The 10,670-nt window shown below is 40.6% G+C and overlaps 1 protein-coding gene across 2 annotated transcripts in view; it reads left to right on the plus strand.

Moving 5' to 3' along the window:
• LOC129335412 (mitogen-activated protein kinase 11-like) overlaps positions 1-10,209 on the plus strand; it is a 49,288-nt gene extending 39,079 nt beyond the window's left edge. For both annotated transcript variants that reach the window (XM_054987862.1, XM_054987863.1), the window contains exons 7-12: positions 1,560-1,674; positions 1,807-1,878; positions 3,403-3,482; positions 5,360-5,438; positions 7,031-7,204; positions 9,543-10,209. In XM_054987862.1, coding sequence (XP_054843837.1) covers positions 1,560-1,674; positions 1,807-1,878; positions 3,403-3,482; positions 5,360-5,438; positions 7,031-7,204; positions 9,543-9,616 — 594 coding nt within the window. In that variant the 3' untranslated portion in view covers positions 9,617-10,209. The remainder of the gene's footprint in view (positions 1-1,559; positions 1,675-1,806; positions 1,879-3,402; positions 3,483-5,359; positions 5,439-7,030; positions 7,205-9,542) is intronic.
• Positions 10,210-10,670: the final 461 nt, after the last annotated feature.

A 10,670-nucleotide genomic window follows, 5' to 3' on the forward strand; every position in this document is an offset into this window, starting at 1 on the left:
TGATGAAGGACTACTACTTTACACTCTGAGAACCATTTTTTAAATTAAAACAAAAAATAACATTGGACTGTGGAGAAAATAACGGAAGCAGAATATCTAACAGAAAAGAACATGAGACACTAAACATGCTATTGTAAACAGAATATATAACAGAGTATTAAAACTACATAATATTTCTCTTCTCCACCCCCCTACTTATTTATGTTAAAATACATTATATTTGACATTTTATATTCAGCATTAAAAAAAAAATCTTATCTTTCAGCCACATAGTAAAAAAACAAACAAACAAACCTTTCCATTTTTCCTGAAATTCCGAAGTTGGTCTGTTATGTATATAAGAGGTTAATTTAGCCATTGACACATAAACATGCAATTTATTCATCCATTCAGACACATCTGGACAAAGCTTATACTCTGAGAACCTTGAGCTCAGGTCTATGTCCTTCCACTTGATTAGACGACAGGTCCATCATGAAACATCTGCTGAGGTGGGAGACGAGGTTCAGAATAACCTCTTCCCAAACACTCTGTGAAAACTTATGCGCCCTGCCACCAAACATCACTCATCAGCACAAACAATGGGCTTCTGTGTCCTGTTCCGCACAGCACCGTGCTTTTCAGTTTTCCAGATAGGCTTATGTTCTGTATTGCTTTTTTATACTTCCCTTTTGCAGAGGGACTCAGGCCAGCATGTATGATTTTCCTTTCCCCATATAACCTATTAAACACAAGAATGAGAGAGAATAAGTAGCTCAAAGTCATTGTTATGGCCCTAGCTTGAATAAATAACAGGCTTTCCTGACTGAGATTTCATTGGTAGTTACAGTTGGCAAGCAGCCAATGGCCCGCTATCAATAAAGGCCAATCACATTCTTGTAAATATGTTATAATGTATAGAGTTCATGCAAATGATGGTCTCCTAGGGTGCTTGTTACTATTGGTTGTTGGGTAAGTCAGGGGCGGGGTTTGTATGTATATATTGAGGGGTTCTGCTCTACTGTGTGTCTGTCTGTTCTGGTTGGCAATAAAGCACGTTGTTGAGCTAAATCAGTCTGGCTGAAATTACTCTTGAGCTCCAGACTCAGTACACAATAGTCATCCATGGCAAAGTGAATATTGGAAGTTGGGCCTCTCTGAGCCTAGTTCAACAGTTTTGCTGGTTTGAGGCCGCTTCCAGGAAAAGGAGAGGAGGGGCTTATTGGAGGAATGTAGTGGAAGCTATAGGAACCAGTATAGTCCAGAGTTTTAGGTGGGATCATATGCATTTTGTCTAGCAACATCACACATGCTTTTCACTTCAAACTAGCCCATTTTTTCTGTGATTTTCTTCAAACCATAATATTGACTATGGAATTGCAGCTGTCGCTGCTCAAGATATGGAAAGTAGGTAGGAGATCTCTGATTGAGCAGCTTATAAGCGCTTTCAAATTCAGTTTGGACCACAGCTGCTTTTGATGCCAATCCCTGGCTTTAGGTGAATCGTGTTAGCCAGGAGAAATAATTGCATGAATATTTATAATAAAATAATGGGAGTTTTTTTATTGATTATTCTGTAGATTTTAGACTTTGGTTTAGCTCGGCAAACTGATGATGAAATGACAGGCTATGTGGCAACACGATGGTACAGAGCCCCAGAAATCATGTTGAATTGGATGCATTACAATCAAACAGGTAAGTTGGAACAAAAATTGTTTATGCTCTGTGTTATGGTATAAAAAACAATAGCTGAAGGGTTTGGATGGGAAGACCTGCCGTTTCGCAATGCCTCCCGTTTTCCTGTCTTGTTTATTTGTGTTTTGACAGTCGACATTTGGTCAGTCGGATGCATCATGGCAGAGTTGCTGAAAGGCAAGGCCCTTTTCCCAGGAAATGACTGTATCCTTAACTTAAAACAAAATTATACATTTGCAAAAATACGCTCTAGGCCTTCTACTGCTCTTGAAATGGCAGTGTTTTTAAGGCAGTGTTAGTCATTTAGCAAGATTAGGTACTGTAAACAACATGTTGCTAATAATTAAAGTGACTGTTTTTCACAGCTGGATGTCTTAGCAGGCGCAAAGAATATCAACATCATGCCCTTAAGCCTCGGTAGGCTACCTGAAAATCTTTGTTTTTCCATGCTTCATTTAAATAATGACCCCGATACAAAAATCAGCTTGAAAGAGTCACCGGCTGCAGGGTCTCAGGGAACAGAACTGCTGAGAGTATTTGGAACTGCTACAGCAAATGCAATAATCCGCTACCCTTCAGGAGCACTTAGAACTATGTGCAAATAGACCCGGTGTTTTGTTCAGTATGGAACCTGTTGAAAATAACATATCTTTGAGACTGCAGCTCAAGTACCAGTGGAAGTGCTGGAGTTAACCATCCCTGGTACAGTGGTCAGACTGGGAAATCCCACTCAGCCATGAAGCTTACTGGGCAACCTTCAGGCAGTCGCTCTGTCTCAGTCTAATCTACCTTGCAGGGTTGTTGTGAGAGCAGGATGCAGAGAGAACCATGTATGAGTTCCTTGGAAAGAATGCAAGATAGGCTGGAAAAAAATTCTGAGTTCACACTCTGCATGCACCAGACTTTGCTTCGAGTGTTTCCATAGGCAGGAGGATTTCTGCTCATTCAGTCTGACTTCTTTGCCTTCCTTCTGCTGCAACCCAAAACGCAACCCCCCCCCCCTTGCTGTCCACAGACAGAATTTCAAAAGGCATTTTGGGCTGCTGGAGGAGGCAAGAAAGTCATGCTCCATGGGGGGAAATCCTTCCACCTGTGGAAAATATTCCAAACTTTATTTTTTGTAAATCACCAGCATTTGGTGTCTTTGGATCACTGCTGAGTCTCTTCTAATAAACTGCATCTTTTAGGTTCTTTCAACTTTTTTGCAGATTGGAAAGCTGGCAAATTCTGTTTCTTAGCTAATGAGCCCACTTATTGTCAGCTGTTTTGGGTAAATAATGGATTATCCGTAAAACAGCATGTTTTATTCAGTGCATTATGTTGCATTCTCATAATGACCAAGATTATGAGGTATCTATTCATAGCTGTCTTTTGTCAGAAACATTGGATTATTCTGTTAATACGGACAACAAACTTGTTTGGTTTTGTCAATGCAGTTGTCACCTCCAAGTTTCAGTTTCCCCAGATGGGGTCAAAGAATGAGGCCGTGTAGTGTCTGCAGAGAGTCCTTGCAACACAAGGAAAGATCTGACTACGGAAGCAGCTCCTTCGCTGAAGTGCACATCCTCCTCTTTCGATTAGTCTCTCATTCTTTCAGTATTTTTTTTTTGCTTCAAAGATGTCAGTAGAGATGAAGCAGAAATTTTGCCTAGGTCTAGCATGGGATATAAGCAAGGAACTTAGTGGCTGCCTTCACCTTTTCCCTGGAGTTTTCTTAAATCCTTGCAGATATTGACCAGCTAAAACGAATCATGGAAGTGGTTGGAACACCCAGTTCTGAACTTCTTAAGAAGATCTCTTCAGAACATGTGAGTGTGCTGTGTCGGCAGTGTAAGAATTAATTCTTCTACAGTTATTGACATGGAGTCTTTGCTGACCGACACATATTTGCATCCTGAGTTGCACAAGGACAAAATGTTTTCTGTCTTTGGTTGTATTCGTGTGGCATGGGTCTGTGAGTTTTATTTCCTGGTCAAGGGGGAAGAGTCCTTGTAGCACTTGAGAACTGTAGCGTTTGCACTGGACTCAAGCAAATAGATGGAACTTCTTTTTCCAACTGAGGACACAGTGTAATTACTGGTTTTAGTGTCCATCGCTTCTTGTTCTCTCATTAAGGGAACTAACTATATAGACAAAACTTTTATGTGTAGTCACCTCTTCCAGTCCCTGTAAGCAGGGCTTTTTTTCTGGGAAAAGAGGTGGTGGAACTCAGTGGGTTGCCCTCGGAGAAAATGCACATGGCTGGTGGCCCCGCCCCCTGATCTCCAGACAGAGGGGAGTTTAGATCACCCTCCGTGCCGCGGCGCAGAAGGCAATCTAAACTCCCCTCTGTCAGGAGATCATGGGGCAGGGCCACCAGCCATGTGACCATTTTCAAGAGGTCCCGGAACTCCATTCCAGTACATTCCAGCTGAAAAAAAGCCCTGCCTGTAAGTAAAATAAATGGAAAATGTGATCCTGGAAATACTCATTAGAATCCCAAGAAAGAACATGTGAGCAAATTTGTCTTTGTATTTAATTAAATACTTGCTGGTAAAACTTTTGCAATAAGAACCTGGTTTTCAAATTATACATTCCGTGCTATTAGACATTTTTTTTTTAGTAGTGAGATTAAAGGGTAATTGAGGATTAATTATCTTCCCATTTTGTGCCTAAATAATAATTACATGCAATAAAAAGTATGACTGACTATAAATTGGTTGTAGTGCTAGTACTTGATAATGTATAAAAAACTGGTAGGAGAAAAGTTAAAATGTTAGTACTTGGGGAAATATTCAAGCTAATAAATACTGGGGATTGAATTACGGCTTGCTATCTTTTGCATACATATTAAAATGTGCTTTATCCTGTGCTACATTAAAATATACTTTACCCTTGGTAGCATTAATCCCTGATGGAAAACTGTCGTCCTCCTTGGTGATGCAGCTGTAAAACAATTAAATCCTAAAAGATACTATGTTTTTTTAATGAGAGAGGGAGTAACTGTATGGACATATCATGTTCCAGTGATATTCTGCCGCACAGGAGCCATGGGTGTTTTGTTTATTATTTTTTCAGAATATTTTGTCTGCTACTTTTCCAGAAAAGGAACTACTCAAAGTGTTTCAACACAGAAGAACAAATAAAGCAACAACATTAAAAATTAAACCATGAGATCCAGTAGAACTCACTATAAACTGCAAGATACAAAACCATTCCTATCCAGAATCTCATAAAAACCAACAGCATAAAATCATCAGAAAAGAAAGCTAAAGAATGGAAAGTGAGGCAGAGCCATGAAATCCATTCTGAGCATTAAAACCATCAGCTGAAGATGGAATACAATTCAGTTAAAATATTGAGCAAACAAGAATGGGTTAACCTGATGCAGAATGCCAGCAAAGTGGATGCTGGGTGAACTTCTAGGGCAGTGGTCCTCAACTGTTCTAGACCTGGGACTAAGCCTTAACCTTCAGGGGACAGCATGTGACCTCTTTCAGTTCCTTTCCTAATAATTCCTAGCATGGATTATTTGCTTCTTTCCCCCTCTGCCATACATAGAGGTGATGTTTTACACTGACTATCCACTGCGGCCCAGATCTCTTTCCACGTTTATCATATCAGCTGTGTATATTGATTTTTCCAAAAGCTGAAAATATATATTACTGCAGAGCTAAATGCATGCATATATTTTCCTGTGTTGCAGGCCAGAAAGTACATAGAATCTCTACCGTATATGCCTCCTCAGGATCTGAAAGCAGTATTTCGGGGTGCTAATCCATTAGGTAAGAGCTGGTGTGACTTGGCTGTAGAAAGTAGCAGCCCCGAGTTAACGCCACCCCATGAAGGGAACGCACTGGTATGGTACAACCTCCCTGTTCTCTTTTCTGGTGCTTGTTCCCAGCTGGATGGATCGGGGAAGGGGAGAAGGCCCAAAGCCAGGCATTTGCAACTGGAAGCAGAAGAGCAGGGAGAAACTTTAGGATCCATGCTCCACCATTGTACCTAAATATAATCTCCAGGAGTACATGGTGCAGATAACATAGAGACTTGACCTTACCTGGTAAGGAAATATCTTGTCCTTGCCTCAGGGCTGTGTCTCCCCCAAGCCAGTGCTGTCCCTCAGCAGACAGCTGGAACCAAGTGGGCCAGTGCCTTGTGGTACATGTGCTCATCATGGCAGCGTGCTGGTCCTGGTGTGGTGGCATCTGCGCAGCTGGAGTAGCTGCTGCCACCACCTTCTCCAGCAAGCAAGACAGGAAGATGGGGAAACAGCCTTAATGGGGCCTGGTGTGGTGGCATTTCTGTGGCTGGAGTAGCTGCTGCCACCACCTTCTCCAGCAAGCAAGACAAGAAGATGGGGAAACAGCCTCAAAAGGGATGGCCCTCTCCATAACTTTGAGTATCCTAGGAATCTCCCCAAGCCAAAGGTAGCAGGAAAAAAAGATCATGTTTCTGTTATTACTGCATGAGATCTTTGATTTATCTTTAAATGTTTTTTAAACTAAATGTAGTTACTAGAAGCTGTGAGATATGTTAGCTTTCTCTCAAATGCTCACACCTTGGAAATCTAGTTGGTCTCTAAAGTGCAAGCGGACTCAAAACTTGCTCTTCCACTGCAGTCCAATATGGCAGCCCGCCTGAAACTACCTTTATGATTGGTAGTGTATTCTTACTGGGTAGGGGTGGCAGTGGCTATGGGGTGTCATGAAGAGCTCCTGAATTTACCATTATGTTACTGCTGCACAGCCTTTTTCTGCTATTGTCATGCTAGTAATTAATGAGTAATTAATAAACTCTCATCAGGCAGAGATGCTTTGTACAATACACTCTGCATGGGCTAATTTCAAAGTACAAAATACATGAATCAGTTATTTATGCTGCCTACGTGCATAAATCATGAGATATATAAATAGTTTGCTTTCAACAACATGTAGGAGCAGGGATCTCTTCTTTCCTGTTCATCATGGATTGTGCATTTTAGAAGGAAGTGACATGGGTTATACAATTGGTGCTCTTTTTAAACGAATTACTGTTCTTTGTATTTTGGAATTGGTTCCCAAGGACAAAATGTACTGTATAAGGCGGTATTATAAAAAGATGTCTCTCATGCTGAGCTTTTCTTCTAACTAGTATTTCTGTCTTTGCATGTTGAATAAGAAAATAATTGGTACCTTGAGATTAGGTGCGAGTGTGTAAATGCTTTAACTAATATAAAAATGCATTACCAATTTAAGTCCTTAATTTGCTAGGAAGTTCCAGATCTGCTTGCTTCCAAGTGATCTTGCTCTGCCCAGGGCTTTCTGTAATGTTTCTCACTGGCTAATGAAGCAAAAACGAGTTGTTTTATATTCAACTTTGATTTTTAAAATCCTAGCCGTCGATCTTCTTGAGAAAATGCTTATATTGGACAGTGATAAAAGAATAACAGCCTCTGAAGCACTTGCACATCCTTATTTTGTACAATATCATGATCCGGACGATGAACCCGAAGCAGAACTATATGATGAGTCGATAGAGAATAAGGAACGAGTTATAGATGAATGGAAAGGTAAGGAAGTGTTTTGTTCCGCAAGCGAAAAGCAAAGGGAAAAATGAAAATGTTTAAAAGCAGCTATTGTTAATACCTCCATGACTGGAACTCTCCACATATGGCAAAATGACTAGCTTGGATAGATCTTGGTGTTTGGGGGGGCGGGGAATCAGTGGGAGGGCTTCTAGTGTCCCTTCTCCACTGGCAGACCTCTTGAGGACACCTGGGTTTTGGCCACTGTGTGACACAGAGGGTTGGACTGGATGGGCCATTGGCCTGATCCAACATGGCTTCTCTTATGTTCTTATCCAAGACCTATGTAATGAGCATAGATCCAGAGGAGTTAGCTGTGTTAGTCTGTAGTAGCAAAATAGAAAAGAGTGCAGTAGCAGCTTTAAGACTTTACTGTAGCATAAGTTTTTGAGAATCACAGTTCTCTTTGTCAGATGCATCTGATGAAGAGAACTGTGATTCTCGAAAGCTTATGCTACAGTAAAGTTGGTTAGTCTTAATGGTGCTACTGCTCTCTTTTATATTGTGTGATGAGCGTACACTCAATGAAGGAGCTAGAGGTAATACAGAGAGTTAATGGAGAAGCATTCATAAAGACATTTTGGTGGGACAGAGCTAGTTCTCATTTAATAGCTTATAGGCTATTGGTCTCAGATCTCTGATAGATAGCAGTCTCTGATAGATCATATAAAAGTCTGAGAAACTCTGTCCAAACATTTTTATATTACTATCAAGTCTTTGAAGATAGGTAGGAGATCCTGAAAGGTCCTCTTCTTTCCAAGATGCTGTATTTTTATTTTCCATTTATTCAAGAAGTCTGTATAGCACATTGGCTTTTAGGCACTATAGGAAATATTAGGCTAAGTGTTTAAGTGTAGAGTGTGCTTGCTTATTAATTGATGTGATATTGGTTTGTGTTTATGATTTTACATTATTTGGCCTTTTAAGAAAAAAAAACCTGCAGTGTTGATGGCCCCTGTGCTAAAACCAAGGAGTGCCTTGATGAGATTCCTTGCTTGGCTTTATTTTGAAATATAAAGAAGAAACAGCCATTGACCACTTCCTGTATAAAATACCTTACCTTACTGATCCCCTAGGTTAATGGCACTCTGCCAGGGCTGTAGCAAGCATTAATGCTCTGGGAGCATTGTGGATGCTCAGCAGGTTCAAACTGGAACAGTGCCCGAATGGGAGACCAGTGGAAGCTCTATTTTAAGAAGCGCATAAAGTTGAGGTTGTTCTGTGTTTATTCCATGGTAATTGCCTCTGACTACCTATGGGCAGTGTCTTCTGTGGCATTAATTAGACAGTTGATTTAAATTTCAGGAAATAGCTTTGTGTATGCAGAAAATATTATACGTTTCCTTCCCACCCTATTTTTATGTCAATACCGGCATTAGTATGTATATTTGAAAGACTCTTATTTACATTTTGTGCAGCAAAAATGGAGTATTGAATAAGAAACTTTTGAATGCATTCTTCTATTAAAGCTTACGAAGACAAGTAATATACTTAACAGATTTCGGATTCAGAATGTTGCATTCCTGGAGCTAGTATTTGAGATGGTTGCTCATAAACAAGTCTAACTTTTTTTTTTTTTTGCATTTCTCTAAGATTCATCTTAAGAATCTTATTTCCACACTTGGCAGAACTAATGTTCTGTATTCCCCCACTGAAAATTGTGTTAGTTGCAACACTTCTGTAGGTTTCAAAAACAAATTGTATCATCTTCCATGATCCCAATTCTAAAATTTACCACTAGAGGTATCATATCGTGGGTCTTTTCCAGGAAATGAGGTAGGGGGATACACTTTAATTTCATGAATATCTACAGTAACGTCAGAATGACCTGTTTTGCTTGTTCACAAAAGATTCTCTTGTGCGCCTAATACTGCTGCCCACTTTTCTACCCGCACTCTCTCTCAGGTTGCTCCAGTTTGGCATCCAGTTATTGGAGCATCTTTGCAATGTCATCCCTTAATTGCCGACAGTCTGTTTTCCTCTTATTTGCACGGTGTAGTGGTTAAAGTGTTGGACTAGGACTTGAGAGACTCCAGGTTTGAATCCCCATTCTGCCATGGAAGCTTGCTGTGTGAACATAGGATGGTCATACTCTCTCAGCCTAACCTTCCTCACAAGGTTGTTGTGAGGAAAAAATGGAGGAGTGGCCAAACAATATAAGCTGTTTTGGGTCCTCACTGATGAGAAAAGTGGGGTATAAATGAATAAAGTAAATAAAATGTGTTATTGGTTTAAGGCCCCACATTAATAACCCAGACTTACTTACCTGTAAAATATTACATCTGTGTTATATTATCTATTATCTTACTTCTTTTTTTCAAAGAACTTACATATGAAGAAGTGATCAGCTTCAAACCACCTGATTTAAAGATGGATAGCCTTGAAATTGAACAATGAATCCAGAGAGCTGATGTTTGAGCCTCGCTGTGCACCACGAAGACTATTAAGCACATAGCATTGCAGTTTCATTTCGTATACTCCGAGCATTGATTTTACTATCCAAAGATTCTGGAAGAGCTACAGAAACGGTGATAAATAATGCTGAAGAAAAACCATTATCTGGGAGTGCGTTTTGCCTTGTACTGCGAATGTAACTTTAAGACATTCTGACATACGATGCACTGAGTTGTTTTTATAAAATTGTCTTCTCTGCATGTCTTCATTTTATCAGTTGTGATGCCAAAAACGAAGGTGATTTTTAAAAAAATTTTTTGAAGTTGTACAGTTAAAGCACGAATGTATGTTGAAACAAAAGAAGAAGTCCGTGTAAGCAACGTATTGTTTTTAAGAGTTATCCTAATTCTATGCTGCATTTTTCTTTCTTTTCTAAAAAAAATTTATAGGTAGTGCCTTTAATAAGAGGGGCCATTGTAGCAAGTTAGACATTACATTTCAATGTAGTTATGACTGTAATGGTTTCATGAACATGATAGCAGTTTCTTGAGTGATTGAGTACCAGTTGGAAGACGGTCAATAAATCATTGTTTTGACGTTGTGAATCTTTTTCCCGAGCTAAAGCAAAATACACATTACTGGCCTTTCCGTAAAACAGTCCAGGTGTCTGGTGCTGCTAGTCACTGCACTGCTCATCCCACCTCTGCAGCGGCAGGTAGCCTTGCCAGGCCCCACACCACGTACTCCTTACCTGCAGCACCGCTGCGATCCTGGGCAGCCTTGCCTCCTTCTGAGGAAGGCAGCAGGCATGGCCCAGAAGCAACATGGCCGGCAGGCCTCCGACAGTCTGGACCTGGAGAAAGCTGGCCCTACCAGCCTGCAGCAACCTTGGTACTCAGGTAGAGTTGCCGGGTCCAGGCTGGGAAATTCCTGGAGATGTTGGGGGTGGAGCCTGGAGAGGGCGGGGTTTGGGGGGCCTCAGAACAGTATAATATAATAGAGTCTGTTCCTCCTAAGCAGCCATTTTCTCCAGGTGATCTGATCTCTGTCACCTGGA

Source organism: Eublepharis macularius, chromosome 9 (genome assembly GCF_028583425.1).
Source record: "Eublepharis macularius isolate TG4126 chromosome 9, MPM_Emac_v1.0, whole genome shotgun sequence".
Lineage (NCBI taxonomy): Eukaryota > Metazoa > Chordata > Lepidosauria > Squamata > Eublepharidae > Eublepharis > Eublepharis macularius.